Source organism: Lipotes vexillifer, unplaced genomic scaffold (assembly GCF_000442215.2).
Source record: "Lipotes vexillifer unplaced genomic scaffold, Lipotes_vexillifer_v1.1 scaffold1003, whole genome shotgun sequence".
Lineage (NCBI taxonomy): Eukaryota > Metazoa > Chordata > Mammalia > Artiodactyla > Lipotidae > Lipotes > Lipotes vexillifer.
This window is the reverse complement of record NW_006798890.1, coordinates 2,319,182-2,336,252: the sequence shown is the minus strand read 5'-3', so window position 1 is coordinate 2,336,252 and position 17,071 is coordinate 2,319,182. Positions and strand designations below refer to the sequence as shown.

Here is a 17,071-nt window from a genome sequence, read left to right as displayed (position 1 = left end):
CGTTTTTTTTGGTACGCGGGCCTCTCACTGCTATGGCCTCTCCTGTTGCGGAGCATAGGCTCCGGACGCGCAGGCTCAGCGGCCATGGCTCACGGGCCCAGCCTTTCCGCGGCATGTGGGATCTTCCCGGATCGGGGCACGAACCCGTGTTCCCCGCATCGGCAGGCGGACTTTCAACCACTGCGCCACCAGGGAAGTCCCCCAAGCCCCTTTTTCACACTTCAGGTTAAGAGTCCGGGGAAAGGCCCCCTGGGCAGGGAAGCTGAGCCCAGTGTTCTGGGCTTCCCAGAGAACTCACTACATGTCTTGGGCAGCCCCCAGCTCCTGGGTCTCAGTTTCCTTTGCTGTAAAACAAGGGGAGTGGACTGGAGGTGTCTCTAAACGTTCCTGTTCTCTTCTTACCCCAAAGAACCATCATGAATGCCCTGTCAAGAGGCCTCATGACCCAGAGTGGGGGCCGGTCTTGAACAAGACCCTGACTTCTCCCTCCCGCCAGCCCTAGCATTCGGGACTCCTTACTACCTGACAGGCCTGCCACTTCCCACGGTTTTCTCTGGAACGGGCTAAAGTCAGCACCCATCCACCCACCGGCTCTGAGCTCCTATGTGTGCCAGGCCTGGGCACTGGGACACAGAGGTGAGCCAGACGCTGGTGCTTCCCTCAGGAGCCCATAGTCTCGTGAGTGACATGAACCCTTAAACAGAAAAAGACTCTGGGGTGGATCAGTGCCAGAACTGAAGTCCACACTCCTCTTCCCTCTACAAGGATGAAGGAGCATACCTGCCTCCTCTTATCCTTCCTCTAGCATGACCACTGCCTCCATGAAGCCTTCCCTGATTCTGCCACCCTCTCCCCACGTGGTTGGCTGCTCCCAGGCACTCTGGGAATCACTCCCCCGCAGCCCTTACCATACGATGTAAGTGATGTGTCCATACCTTGGAGGGCAGAGCTAAATGTTTCATCCAAGCCTCTCTGCAGTCTTGCTAGATAGATCTATTAGCCCATTTTACAGATGAGGAAACTGAGGCCCAGGAAGGCAAAATGACTTCTCCTGAGTAACACACTTAGAAAGAAATGGACCTAGGATTCAATCGCAGGGCTGGTGATTCCAGACTACAGTCCTCAGCCAGGGCTGCAGTGATCATCCCACACCCCACCCACAGGGTTGCCCAGAGGCCCAGAGAGGCCATTCCTAGGGGGAAGGAAGTGCACACTACCTGAGGAGCATCCCTCAGTTACTCTATTGTAAGATGTCAGGGCTAAAATGGCCCTGAAAGATAATCTAATCTCAGCCTCCTATTTTACAGAAAAGGGATACTGAGACCCACAGAGAGCAAGGTGCTTGTCCACATTTATACAGCCAGTGGCCAAGTCAGGATCAGATCCAGTTCTCCAGAGTCTCCATCAGGCATTCACTCCATGGCACCTCACTGCTACCTCTTAAAGGCAGTGTTCTGGCAGAGATGGGACATTCACGGGACAACTTGGTTTATGAGTGTATCTTAAAGCTTCTCCCATAAGCTCTGCCAGGCAGGGATCATCGAGAGATAAGGAAACTGAGTCTGGGAGGTGATGAGAGCTATGCCCGGATTCAAGCCAGGTCTGTCTGGGGTAAAGCCCTGGCCATCACCAGGGTGCTGGGCTGCTGGCCTCCACAACGTGGCACTTTGCGTGTACACAGATGATCTCATCCGTCCTCACTGAGGCCTGTGGCTAGCACTGACCTGCATTCCTGATGCCAGCTCGGTGCCCAGCATCTTTTCTTCAGACCAACCCTGACGTCACAGTGTACCATCCTGACGGATGAATCTGGTTAAAGGATGGCGTGAATAGAAAACGGGCCAGAGGGCCTCCTGGGGCTCAGGGCGTGATTTCCCCAAAGCCCTCCTGCTTTCTTCTCACCATCGCGCTGCCAGGTTTTGCCTGGTGAGCCGCGGCAGCTCACTGCCAAGCACGGGGACCCCGTCAGCGGACAGGCTGTGAATGAGTGCAGTGTTTGGGACCAGTCAACAAGATGGATGTTGTTTCGGTTCGGCTCCGTGCACCGTAAACATTCTGTGGCAGACGCAGCTCCAGGTGGCTCGCTGGCTCGCGCTCGGCAGCTGGGCCAGCCTGCAAAGGCCCATTAACATGGACATAAACAAGGAGGGCTGGGGGATGGAAGGCAGGAGGCCGCTGGGGTCTGTCCCACTTTCGGAGACAAGAACACAAAGACAGAAATCCAGGAGCCAGGCTGGAGGTGGAGGCAGCCGGGTGGGGAGGAACGAGGCCCCGCCTGGTTCCAATATTCGCTCTGACGCAGATACCGGGTGACTTTTGTTTTGACAAAACTCACACCTCGACCAGGCCTCAGCCTCCTCATCTGGAGAAACAGGAAAGGGCTCCACTGTCGGCTGCAAGGAGGCCCTCAGAAATACTTGATGAAGGAGCTGACTGCACCAGCAGCTGCTTGAGGACAAGAACTACATGCGATCCATTTTGGCCCAGTGATTAACAGCACGGGCTTTAGAGACAGACAACTTACCTGGTCTGGAATCCGAACTCTGCCGTTGACCCACTGATGTGCTCTTGGCCAGGTAACCCAACCTCTCTGAACCTCCCTTATCTGTAAGATACAAATGATCATACCTGTTGCACCGGCAGCGGTGAGGGGCAAATGAGACAATGCTCACAGGCGTTTTATAATGCAGTAATAAAAGGTCACTCTCATTCTGTTAGGATTTGTATGCCCCAAATCTCAGAGAGCAGGCTCTCAGGATGAAGCGGGTGGCCAAGGCTGGGGAGTGGCCAGGTCTTCTGGATTCTCCCCTCCCGGTCCAAGATGATCTCTGGATCCCTGACCAAGCGCTCAGCCTGCCAGGCGCCCATGTGGGCCTCACAGCCTGGCCCCAGACATCAAGCCCCAGGCCCGTGTGGGAGGCTGTCCAACTTGACGAACATCAATTCTCAAGTGCCAGCTGGCCGAAAATCAATGTGTCAAATGACCAATTCATCAAAAGCCAATTAGCCACAAATTACTTCGCCAAGTGGCTACATTCCCAAATTACCTCAACAGTTACCCAAAACTTATTTATTTTAGCCATTTATAAAGATGACAACCATTTGTGTTGGAGGAGATGGTTTTAGTTTTAGTTAATAAGTTTTGATTTTGTGTTCAGAGCAGCATTTTAAAGAATATTAAGCTGGTCAAAATCAAGGATCATGGGTTGATTTAGTCCTCTTATTTAGTATTTACTATTCAGTGTATTTCATTATCAGTTATCAAATGTCAATGTTTCATACAGGAAATCTTGAAGTTACATTGTGCAGTAGGTTGAATGGTGGCTCCTAAAAAGACATGTCCATTTCAAATTTCTGGAACCGGGAATGTGATCTTATTTGGAAAAAGGGTCTTTGCAGATGTAATGGAATTAAAGATTTTGAGCTGAAGAGATTATCCTGGTGGGCCCTAAATCCAGCGAGAAGGATCCGTATGAGGAGAGACACAGAGAGGAGATGACATGACCACAGGGGCAGAGACGGGAGCAACGCAGCCACAAGTCATGGAATGCCAACAGCCACCAGAAGCTGGAACAGGCAAAGAATGCATGCTCCCCACAAGCCTCCAGAGCCAGCACCTTGATGCCAGAATCTTCCACAGCTGTGAGAATAAACTTCCGTTGTTTTTTAAGCACGAAGTTTGTGGTAATTTGTTACGGCAGCCTCAGGAAACTAATACACATTTCTTTCATCATTATCTAATGTCATTTTGTTTTGCCTATTCTTACTTTTTTTGGCGGGGGATTCTTTTGCTAATTTCTCAAGAAACTTGTTAACTTTAGTTTGTCTGTTCCTAGCAATTAACACACAATGGTGATAGGGCTGCTTACTGCTACTTCTTAGTTTATTTATTACTTTAAGTATCTTTTAGTACTTTTTATGGTTTACAACCAACTTCTTTTACTCTTTACAATTTCACATTTATGGTTAAAGTATCAAATTTGATACCAACTCTTTTAAAAAAACTAATGAATCAAATCCAGCAATATATGAAAAGGATGATTTGTCATGACCAAGTGAGGTTTATCCTCAGAATGTAAGGTTCTAGATTAATCAGCATAATTCACTAAATCAAAAGAATGAAGGAGAAGAGCCTTATGATCAGCTCAACTGATGCAGAAAAAAATTCACGATAAGAATTCTCAGAACACTAGGAATAGAAAATAATTTCCTCTATATAATAAAGTACATCAATGATAAACTACAGCTAACATCAAGCTTAACGATGAAACACTGAATGCTTTCTCCTAAGATTGGGAACAAAATAAGGATGCCCATACTCACCACTTCTATTCAACATATTAGAGGTCCCACAGCTAGTACAATCAGGGAAGGAAAGAAGATGGCATGAAAATAGAAGAAGCATAACTCTTTACTCTCAGATGACATGATTACTTACATGGAAATTCCTAAGAAATCTCCAAGAAGAAAAATATGGAAAGAATAAATTAATCTAGCAGTGTCACAGGATACAAGGTCAACATATAAAAACAATTATAATTCTACTAGGAATTAATGGGGAAATAGAATTTAAAAAGCAATCTCACATATAATGACATCAAAAAAAACATAAAATTCTTAGGAACAAAGTTAAAGTTTTGTAAGACCTTTACACTGAAAACTATTAACACTTCTGAGAGAAGTGTTTATCTCTAAATAAACGAGGAGAGATACTATGTTCATGGATGGAAGATTCAATATTGTTAAGATGTCAATTCTATCCAAGTCAATCTCTATATTTAATGTCATCCCAATCAAAGTTCTAGCTGTTTTTTTGGTAAAGCTTGACTAGTTAATTCTAAAATATATATGAAAATATTAAGGACCTAGAATAGTCAAAACAATATTGAAAATGAAGTACAAAGTTGGGGGCTCACACTATCAGATTCAAGACATTCTATAAAGCTACAGTCATCAAGACAGCATGGTGTTGTTATAAGAATAGACGAATACACATAGATCAGTGGAAAAAACAGAAAGCCCACAAATAAACCCACACTAATATGGTCAACTGATTTTTCCCTAAAGTGCCAAGACAAACCAACAAGGAAAAGAAGTCTCTTCAACACATGTTGCTAGGATAACTGGATACCTGTATGGAAAAGATGAACCTTGACCCTTATCTCACACTGTACCCAAAAATTAATTCACAATGCATCATCAACCTCAATTTAAAGCTAAAACCATAAAACTTCTAGAATAGAGTATACCTCAAGACAGGCAAAAGTTTATTTAAAAATGCAGGAAACAAAAGAAAAAGTCAATAAACTAGACTGATGCAAAATTTTAAATCTTTGTTCTTTAAGAAACACCATTTAGAAAATGAAAAGGCAAGGCAGATAATGGGAGAAAATATTCCCTACACATATACCCAACAGGACTTGTATCCTGAATATATAAAGAACTCTCACAACTCAATAATAAAAGGATAAATAACCCAACTGAAAAATGGACAAAGGACTTGAATAGATTTCTCAAAAGAAGATATGCACATAGGAAGATCCAAAGATGCTTTGCATCTCTAATCATCAGGGAAATTAAAGTAAAACCAGGGGACAATAGCAACACTGGCTTATTGGAATGTGGGTAACTGGACACTCACTGAAGGGCTAATGATTGCTGCTATAATGAAGGACTTTCTTCCTGCTGGCCAGTTCTGAAGAGAAAACAAAATGTAAGTCCAGCTTCCTGCAGCTCCGGGTCTGGATGACACACCTGGCTTCATTTGTATGGACCTCCTTTTCCTCCGAGCAGGAAAAAGTCAGAAAAACCTCCTAGAGGAGATGACTCAAGCTAAATACTGAAAGATTACTTGCCAGGAAGACAGGGCATGAAGAGCATCAAAAATGCAAGGACCAGACATGCAAGAGCAGGAGGTATCGGGAGCTTTGAGTATTTCAGAGCTGGAATTAGGAAAAGCCCAGGAATCAGATGAGCAGGGGTTGGAGCAGGTGGGGCCCGGTGGGCCATTTCAGTAACCTTGGACTTTATCCTCTATCATGATGGAGTCACAGATTCTATCACTTGGTCCCAACATGCAAACTGTATTATCCATTCGTTCTTCATTGACTCAAATATTCATTCAACAAACATTTACTGGGCACCTGCTCTTGACATTCTTGTCTCCCCAGCCTAGAGAGCACACTGCATTCTGAGCCCTGGCCCTTTCTCTGGGATATACAGCCACTATAGAGTGAACTCCTATTAGGTGCCAGGTGCTGGGCCCAATACTATATATATATATATATATATATATATAATAATATATTATATATTATATAATATAATATTATATTATATTATATTATATTATATATTATAATATATAATATATAATATAATATATATTATATATTATATAATATATATTATATTATATTATATTATATTATATATATTATAATATATATATTATATATATATTATATATATATAAGCAAAATCTTATTTAATTTTCATGTTTTCTCCATTTTGCAGATGAAGAAATGAGAGGCTCAGAGAAGAAACTGATTTAAACCTTGGCCTATCTGATTCCCAAACCCCCATTCAGATTGATCCATCCATCTGTGCAGAAACAATACCCAAGTACAGGCTGCAGGCCAGGCCCTGTAACCAGCACAGGGGCACAGGTGTTCACAGTGCTGCCCTTGAGTGCTCACACTTGTCTCCTCGTGACTTGCCTCTCCCATCAGAGGGGGAGCCACCTTCCCTCACAGAGGCCCAGGCCAGCCCCCACATGCCCAGGCTGAGTGACCGTGGAGCTGTAGGGAGGGCACCAGCTTGGTCTTATGGACTCCCCTCTCTAGCCACTCATGACAACAGATGCTCTGTCCCTTTGCCTCCTGGTGGAAACACCAGGCCCAGAGTGCAAAGGAGGCATGGTGCCAAGGTCCAGCCTCTTCCACTCCAAGCCCACATCTCCCTTTGGTGTGACCAGACCCTGGCCAAATACTGAAGTTCCCAGTACTGCAGCTAGTTGTTAATCCATCTAGAAGTAAGTCAAACAAACAGCAGACACAACCCGTAGCTTCCCCAGGAGACAGCTCCCAACACCTCTCTCTGGAGCTCCTGCCAAGTCTGTCCTCCACAGCCTGGCAGCCACAGGCTCTACACACTGCCACCTCACCCCCAGGGACCCCCATTTCTGCTCCAAACCCTTTTCAATGGCCCTCATTCCCCAGGCCTGGTGGTCACCAGCCTGTGTCCAGAGGATCCCTGAGCTAGCCGGGTTAACTTCTCTGCCTATCATTCCCTCACTGCTCTGCTCCTGCCACACCCACTGTGATGGACTGAATCTTTGTGTCCCCCAAAATTCACATGTTGAAACCCTACCTGCCGTGTGATGGTGTTAGAGGTGCAGCCTTTGGAAAGTGATTAGGATTAGATGAGGTCACAAGGGTGGAGCCCTCATGAATGGGATTAGTGTCCTTCTAAGAGTTAGAAGAGAGCGTACTTCCCTCTACTTTCCCCTATATGAGAGCACAGTGAGAAGATGGCCACCCACAAACCAGGAATCGGGTCCTCGCCAGTCACTCAATCTGCCAGTACCTTGACCTCAGAATTCCCAGCCTCCAGAACTGAGAATTAAATGTTTGTTGTATTTTTGTTACAGCAGCCTGAATGGCTAAGACACATGCCCTGTCCCCAAACACACCTCAGGGGCTTTGCTTTCCTAGTCTCTCTGGCCTCTCTTCTCTCATGTCTGTGCAGCTCCTTGTCCCCATTCACATCTTGGAGCAAAAGCCACCTCATCTGGGAGGGCTTCCCTGGTGCTCTGGGAACCTCACCCTCACACCATCCAGTTTGACCACCTTTAAAGCACTCATCATTATTTAAAAGCATTTTGTTTCTTTACTCACCTATTTATTTTCTGCTCTCATGAACTTGGTCTGTTTTGATCACCACCTAGATCTGAGAGCACTGCCTCAGAATAATAGGAATTCAACAATTCAGCTGTCACGTGCATGAATCCCACAAGGCCCAGCTGAAGTGACGCCGCCTCAGTGCAACCTTCCTGGACACCTCTGTTCAGATCTCTCAGAGGTGCAGACCTCACCAACCCCTCCCAAATCTCTCCCACTGGTGCCCAAAGGCCGGGCTGTGGCTGATTCATCTCTGTGTCCAGCACCTAATATAGGGACTGGTACGCCTCAGGGGTTGAATGAACACATTTTCTCTGAATAAATAAATGAATGCAATTCAGCTTCCCCACCTGTGATAAATGTAAAAGGGCTTTGTCAACAGTAGAGTGCAGTGGGCACTCATGTACATGCGCGCACACACATACACACACACACACACACGCGCGCGCACACACACACACACACACACACACACACACACACACACACACACTCCAGGGCCTGACAGTCACAGGGCCTTACCGCACGGTCTGTTGAACTGAATTCTGGGACACACACACACACACACACACACGCGCGCGCACACACACACACACACACACACACACACACACACACACACTCCAGGGCCTGACAGTCACAGGGCCTTACCGCACGGTCTGTTGAACTGAATTCTGGGCAGTTCTGCCTGTGCCCTAACTCCAAGGCCAATAGTCACAGCCACACATGGGCCCTGTGCAGCCCCCACCTCGGTTGGCGTGAGTCGGACAACTCATTATCTGAGCGGCCTGGAGGCAGAGGTTAAGAAAACCACAGAGCTGAGTGCTCCGCAGTCCTGGAGGGGGTGTGGAGAGCTGCCTGCACATGTGAGCAGCAGATGGTCAGCCTGGCCAATCGGGAGGGTTCCATTTCAGTGACAATTCATTTTCAGTAATTATCCATCTCTCCTTTAAAGTCACCTAAGGTAGCCCTCGTGGGCACAGCGGACTTCTTCCCTGGGAGAACTTTCAAGTTATTTGCACTTTTGGAGATGCGTAGAATTAAAAGCAGATGTGCCAAATTGAGCCTCCTGCTTGCTGCTCCATCTCTGATTTTTTTTCCTGCTGGCCCACTGTAAATGTTTTTAAAATGGGACCCCGGTACTAGACATGTCAAACAGCTGAATTCAAGGTAGAGGAGGCTGCCAGCAGGGAAGACGGATGAAATTTAAAATCCCTTTCGACAGATTAACTAGAGACACTTTGAAGCCATAAATCATGCAGACAGTCTAGAAGAAGCTAATAATGGATTTCGGTTTTATTCGTATATTTATTATCTCGAAGAGATAGCAGAATGCCGGGCCAACGTGCCTGGCTGGGAAATCCACCAGGACTTCCTATGGCTGATTATCAACCAGAGAGGAGGTGGGACAGAAAGGGAGGAGGGACATAAGAACCGACATTAATTATGTACCTGCTGTGTGCCAGGCGCTGGGCTTGGCGTGACTTGTTTTGTTTAAGCCAACCATGTGAAGAAGACAGTATTGTTCCCATTTTATGGATGAAGACTCTAAGATACTCCAGGATAACTTGTTCCAGGCCACACAGCCTGGCCTCCCTGAAGCCAAAGCTCTACTCCTTCCACCCAAAAGAATACAGGAAAACAGATGGCCCAACGCGACAGCACAGAGCACCTGAGAGACAGACAGACAGCAAGTGTAGGAGCTTCTGCACCCCAAGGGGCCAGTGCCCCAAGGATCAGTGCCCTTTTCCACTGTTGGGCCTTCAGTCTTGCTGTGCCCTCTGCCTGGGGTGCCTTCAGTGGTCACGTCCTGAACTCACAATCATGTCAGGACCCAGCCTGGGTCTCTGCCCTCAAGAGAGCGCCCTGAATTATAGCATTTTTATATTTGTGTTATATATCCCTAGAAGGCTTCCCTCAAATAAATATGACCGTACCCATTCCTGTATCCTCCCATGGCCACCTAGGAGATGCTCAATGCTGTTTTTATCATTCCCTGATGCCCCAGCACCTTGAGTACGAGCATCACATCTACCAAGGGCAGGGGGATGGCCAAGGCAAGATGCTAATATTCATGAAGCACCTCACACATTTATGGTGCCCTCTCTGTACCAGCACCAGGGATAGAATCATGAACCAGACATAGTGCCCACATGGAACTTACATCTGAGTACCAGGCACCTTATAAACTAATTTAACCCTATCGACCTAGGGGGACAAGCAACACCCTGAGAGGTCAGAAGGGACGGCCATCAGGGAAGGCTCCCAGGGCAGAGAACAAACAGGGTCTCGGATCTCCCTTTTACAATTCAATGACTCTTCATCCACAGCGGTGAGCCCCACACTCTGTGGCACATCAGAATCACCTGGGGGACTTATGAAAAATATATCTGGGCCCTGCCCTAGATATAGCAAATGAGAATCTCGTGGGATATGGCCAGGGAAGCTGCCTTGTATGAGTGCTCCAGAGGATCCTGCTGAGCCGATCCTGCTGTTAGCCTAGTGTTTGGCCACCACCAAACTTTAAAAGAAAGTCTCCCTCTTTGGCCTGGCACACTCAAGGCCCTTCACAGCCTGGCTCCAAACCACTCCTCTGGTCTGATCTTCCAAGACTACACACACACACACACACACACACACACACACACACACACACACACACCCCATATAGTCATATAGTCCAGGCCTAACAGCTATTTACCATTCCCCTGATAAGCCCTGAATGTGCAAGCCCACCCCACCCCATGCTTCATGCCATTCCCTCTCCTGAAATGCCTTTCACCCACTTCCACCTGGTGAATTCATTCCTACTTATCTTTCAAGGTCCAGCTCAAACATTTCCTCCCTGAACTCCTCCATCCTTCATAGCCCCATGAATTAGCCCCCACTGGGCCCCCGCTATCCCCATCACTGGACGGTTGGCTCCTCAGGGCCTCTCCCCACTTCTCCCGCCAGCCTGACTCCCTGGCCCAGCACCTGGCTCAGAACAGTGTCCTAGAAATGAACAAGGCATGAGATGGTCTCAGAGAACAGGCCATGACCCAAAGATACAGAGGAGAAGGGGAGGCATCACTGGGCTCCTTGTTCCACTGTCCCAGCCCCACTGCAGACACACTGGCCTCGTCACACTCGGGGAGCTTGCTCCTCCTTCTGGGCCTTTGCAATAGCTGTCTCCTCTGCCCCGGGTTCAAGGATGCCTGCTTCCTGTCATTCAGACCTCCCTTCCTACGAAAGGCCTTCCCTGACCGCCCCCAGGCCCCACCACTCACTAACCTCTCATCTGCTTCATCTCCCTTCTTAGCACATACCACTGCCTACATAGTATTCTGGCTGCTCACATCTGTCTGCTCCATTTGAACACAAGCTCCATGAGGGCAGGGACTAATATTTGCTAAATCAAGTGGTTTCTGGAAAGCCTGGAGAGCCTTCCTGATCATTCCCGCACACACACACAGGCCTGAGAAAGCCATCCTAGACCATTCATATGTGAGCCTTGGGTTTTCCTCTCCTATCTGACTCACCATGTTCATGTGTCATGAATTTTAAGGGACAAAATATCTTCAAAAATTGTTTTAAATTCCATAACCCTATCTCTCGGACAGCTTAGATTTCTTTCTTTTTAAAAAAATTGTGTTAAAATACACAGAACATAAAATTTACCATCTTAACCATTTTTAAGTGTGCAGTTCATGGTATTAAATACATTCACATTGTTATGCAGCCATCACTACCATCCATCACCCTAACTCTTTTCATCTTATAAATCTGAAACTGTACCCATTAAACAAGAACTCCCTATTCTCCCCTCCCCCCAAGCCCCTGGCAACCACCATTGTGCTTTCTGGCTCTATGGTTTTGACCACTCATATAAGTAGAATCATACAGTATTTGTCTTTTTGTGATTAGCTTATTTCACTTAGTATAATGTCCTCAAGGTTCATCCATCTCGTAGAATATTACAGAATTTCCTTCCTATTTAAGGCTGAATTATATTCCATTGTATGTATATACCACATTTTGGTAATCCATTCATTGGTCGATGGACACTTGAGTTGCTTCCTCAGACTGCTTAGGTTTTAAAATGTTCATTTTTTTCCACTACACCTATGTGTGTGATTGTATCTGTGCATATACACATACACACACATATTTAACATTTTACTACATATTGACACTTCAGTATTTGTAACACTAACTATCAAATCATGAGCATTTTTTCCCTTGTCACTAAGGATTCTTCAAAAGCCCCCTCTGAACAGCTGCATAGTATTCCATCATGGAATTCACCATAACTTTAGTTATTCCTCATTGTTAGGCATTTAGGTAGGGTGTTTCCAATTTTTTGCTATTATAAATAATGCTGTTATGAGCACCCGTGAACATAAATCACTGTCTGCATCTCTGAACACTTCCTCGGGACAACTTCCAAGAAGAGGAATTCCTGGGTCAAAGGGATTGAATATTTTCCAGGCTCACAGAACGTATTGTCAAATTGCCATCCAGAAAGACTGTCCCCATTTACATTCCCACCAGCGACTGGTGAGGGGGCCAACTTCACTGCACGTTGCAACAATAAGCAACAGGATTTCCTTTAGCTTTGCTAATTTGTGAGACTGAAATCAGACTTCATTTTTATTTGGATTTTATTACTAGTGGGGGCAAACATTTGAAAATATCTTTGGCTATCCATATTTCTTCTTCTGTCAAATGCCTGTTCCCATCCTTTCTGCATTTTTCTTATCATTTGGGGGGGAGCTTTTCTTAGGTATTAAATACATCAGGCTTACATACTTTTCTCGTTTTGCTTATTGCCTTTCATTATTGTTTATAAATTTTTACACATAAAAGTGTTCTAAATTTTCAAGTAGTCTAATCCAACAGTCTTTAGTTGAGATCACTTCCATGGGCTTTAAGTAAAGCTAGTTCTTTTCCAACCAGACATAAGATAAATATTTCCCTATAATACCTTCTAATTTTTTGTGTGGTTTCATTTTTCACACTTAACTCCTTAATCCATCTGGAATGTATTTTGCAGGATAATGTAGGTGAGGATTTAACTTTATTTTTTTCTCCAAATAGTTAACCAATTGTCCCCATCTGTGTTATTTTTTTCAAGACCCTTATGGCAGGGTTTCTACCATCTCCCTTAGTAGCACCACGGTGTAATAATAATCACAAATATCACATGTATCACTTACACTTTACAAAGCATTATTCATTTATCATTCATTCATCACGTTTTTGCTGAGTGCCTCTTATGCACTAGGGACTATTCTAAGTGCTAGGAATCCAGCAGTGAATAAAACAGATAACAATCTCTGCTCTCATGGAGCACACCTTCTAATGGGGGAAGTAAAATAAGTAAGTAAATTATACAGGATGTTCGTGATAATGAGAAAAATATAAAGGAAGGGGGACTGAAAGTATTTGAGGGGAGGACGCACTTCTACATAGGATGCTCAGGGAAGGCCTCACTGAGAGGTATCACTTGGATAAAGACCTGGGTTGGGGGCTGAGCCATATGGATGTCTGGCTGTAGGGGGAGGACATCCAGGCAAAGGAAACAGCCAGTGCCAAGGCGCTGAGGCAGCAGGAGACCTAACATGTTCCAGGATCAGTAAGAAGCCAGCGTGGCTGAGGTGGAGCAGGCTTGAGGGCATGAAGGAAGAGCTGAGGCCAGAGGAATAAGGGTGTGTGTGTGTGTATCATGTAGGACCTCCCAGGCCTTTGTGCTTTACCTCCACATCTGGCTGAGATGAGAGTTCTGGTGAATTTTAAACAGAAGAACAACATCACTAATATTTTAACACAGGTTTTGTCAACCTCAGCACTGCTGACATTTGAGGCTGGATAATTTTTTGCTCTGGGAGACTGTCTTGTGCATTGCAGGATGTTTAGCAGCATCCCCAGTAGCTCACATGTGTGCCTGTACGTGCACACACATACATACACACACACACACACACACACACACACACACACACACCCTGCTGTGACAGTTAAAAATGTCACTGCCAAATTGTTCCTCGGGGGGCAAAATGCCCCCAGTTGAGAACCACTGCTTTAACAAAATCACTCTGACTACTGGGCTGATGGGGGCAAAGGCAGAGACAGAGAACCCAACTGAGCAGCTACTGCAATCAATCAGTGAGAGATGATGGTAGTAGCTTCAGTCAGGGTGGTGAGGAGTGGCTGGACTGGATATACTGTGAGTGTAGAGGCACCAGGATTTATTGACAGATCGGCTATAGGGAGTGAAAGGGAAGAGTCAAGGATGACACCAGGGCTTGATCCTGAAGATATGTAAGGACGTAGTTGCCATTTACCAAGATGACGACAGGAGAAGAACCAGGTTTGGGGAGACTCCAGGAGCTGTTTCGGTCATGTATGTTTGAGACATGCCAATGGAGACCCTGAAGAGCAACTAGATTCACAAGTCTGGAGTTCAGAGCCCAGATCAGAGCCCAAGACATGACTCTGGATTGGCAGCAAGCCGATGGTGTTTGAAACGAAGTGATACAAGATGAGCCCACCAAGGGAGACAGCATAAACAGAAGAGCAAGCGGTCCAAGGACTGAGCCCGGGGCCGCCAATGCTAGAAGTCAGGGAGCTGATGAGCAGCAGCCCAAGTAGTAGAAGAGCAAGAGCCGTGTCCCGAAGCTGTCAGAGAGCGGTGCTGCAAGGAGTAGAGAGCGGTCAACTGCATCCAAGGCTGAGCGTTGTCCATTGGGCTGCATGGAAGGCACTAGAAACCTTGGCTAGAGCCAAGAGCTGTTTGGAGGTGAGGGTGGAGTGAGAGCTTGGCTGGAGGAGAGCAATGTAAGATGCTGAGCAGAGGCGGCTCTTTCATTTTGCTGAAATGGCTTCCCAGACCCCTCTCGGCCATGCGTCTTACTGCTGCCACTGCCACAGCAGCCAGGCGCAAGCATGCTTCCCGGCTTCAGGCAGGGGCAGGCTGACGGCGTCTCCTACAAAACACACGCATGCCAGGCAACCTCAGACAACGACCCTAAAGTGGGTGGCGGGTTAATGCTTCTGCTGTGCCCCTGACCAGTGGGTATGGACGCCCATGAATAAATACTGTCCCCTAGACAGTGCTCTGAGAGGAATTTTATTTTATTTTATTTTATTTTTTAAATATTTATTCATTTATTTGGTTGTGCGGGGTCTCAGTTGCGGCACGCGGGCTCCTCAGCTGAGGCATGCATGTGGGATCTAGTTCCCCGACCAGGGATCAAACCCGGGCCCCCTGCATTGGGAACATGAAGTTTATCCACTGTGCCACCAGGGAAGTCCCTGAGAGGAAATTTCAAAGACCCCTTGGAAGGTGAGGCAGCTCAGGAATGTACTCTTTTTTTTTTTTTTTTTATTGGAGTATGGTTGATTTACAATGTTGTATTAGTTTTAGGTATACAGCAAAGTGAATCAGTTATATTGATACATATATCCACTCTTTTTTAGATTCTTTTCCCCTATAGGCTGTTACAGAGTATTGAGTAGGGTTCTCAGTGCTATACAGCAGTGATCCCCAACCCCCGGGCCGCTGACCAGTACCGGTCCACAGCCTGCAAGGAAAAGGCCGCACAGAAGGAGGTGAGCGGCAGGCGAGCAAGCGAAGCTTCATCTGCTGCCCCCCATCGCTCCCGTTACCCCCTGAACCATCCCCCCGACCCCTCACACCCCCAACCCCGTCCGTGGAAAAATTGTCTTCCACGAAACCAGTCCCTGGTGCCAAAAAGGTTGGGGACTGCTACTATACAGTAGGTCCTTATTAGTTATCTATTTTATATATAGTAGTGTGTATATGTCAATCCCAATTTTCCAATTTATCTCTCCCCCCTTCCTTACCCCCCAGTAACCATAAGATTGTTTTCTACATCTGTAACTCTATTTCTGTTTTGTAGATAAGTTCATTTGTACCCTTTTTTTAGGTTCTACATATAAGCGATACCATATGGCATTTGTCTTTCTCTGTCTGACTTATTTCACTCAGTATGACAATCTCTAGGTCCATCCATGTTGCTGCAAATGGCATTATTTTGTTCTTTTTTATGGCTGAATAATATTCCACTGTATATATATACCACATCTTTTTTTTTTCTTAACATCTTTATTGGAGTATAATTGCTTTACAATGGTGTGTTAGTTGCTGCTGTATAACAAAGTGAGTCAGCTATATGTATACATATATCCCCATATCCCCTCCCTCTTGCATCTCCCTCCCACCCTCCCTATCCCACCCGTCTAGGTGGTCACAAAGCACCGAGCTGATCTCCTGTGCTACTATGCAGCTGCTTCCCACTAGCTATCTATTTTACATTTGGTAGTGTATACATGTCCTTGCCACTCTCTCACTTTGTCCCAGCTTACCCTTCCCCCTCCCCATGTCCTCAAGTCCATTCTCTACGCCTGAGTCTTTATTCCTGTCCTGCCCTTAGGTTCTTCAGAACCTTTTTTTTTTTTTAGATTCCATATATATGTGTTAGCATACAGTATTTGTTTTTCTCTTTCTGACTTACTTCACTCTGTATGACAGATTCTAGGTACATCCACCTCACTACAAATAACTCAATTTCGTTTCTTTTTATGGCTGAGTAATATTCCATTGTATATATGTGCCACATCTTCTTTATCCATTCCTCTGTTGATGGACATTTAGGTTGCTTGCATGTCCTGGCTATTGTAAACAGTGCTGTAATGAACACTGGGGTGCATGTATCTTTTCGAATTATGATTTTCTCTGGATATATGACCAGGAGTGGGATTGTGGGATCATATGGTAGCTCTATTTTTAGTTTTTAGTTTTTTTGGTTTTGGGGGGTTTTTTTTGCGGTACGCGGGCCTCTCACTGTTGTGGCCTCTCCCATTGCGGAGCACAGACTCTGGACGCGCAGGCTCAGCGGCCATGGCTCACGGGCCCAGCCGCTCCGCGGCATGTGGGATCTTCCCAGACCGGGGCACAAACCCGTGTCCCCTGCGTCGGCAGGCAGACTCTCAACCACTGCGCCACCAGGGAAGCCCTATTTTTAATTTTTTTAGGAACCTCCATACTGTTCTCCGTAGTAGCTACACCAATTTAAATTCCCACCAACAGTGTATGAGGGTTCCCTTTTCTTGACACCCTCTCCAGCATTTATTATTTGTAGACTTTTTAATGATGTCCATTCTGA

At 46.0% G+C, this 17,071-nt stretch overlaps 1 protein-coding gene across 2 annotated transcripts in view; it reads right to left on the bottom strand.

The window, feature by feature from the left end:
* GLIS1 (GLIS family zinc finger 1) overlaps window positions 1–17,071 on the bottom strand; it is a 228,381-nt gene that overhangs the window by 109,549 nt on the left and 101,761 nt on the right. The window contains exon 2 of one of the 2 annotated variants that reach the window (XM_007471167.1): window positions 2,525–2,605. The exons of the other annotated variant lie outside the window; for it this stretch is intronic. Coding sequence (XP_007471229.1) covers window positions 2,525–2,605 — 81 coding nt within the window. The remainder of the gene's footprint in view (window positions 1–2,524; window positions 2,606–17,071) is intronic. 2 annotated transcript variants of the gene reach the window in all.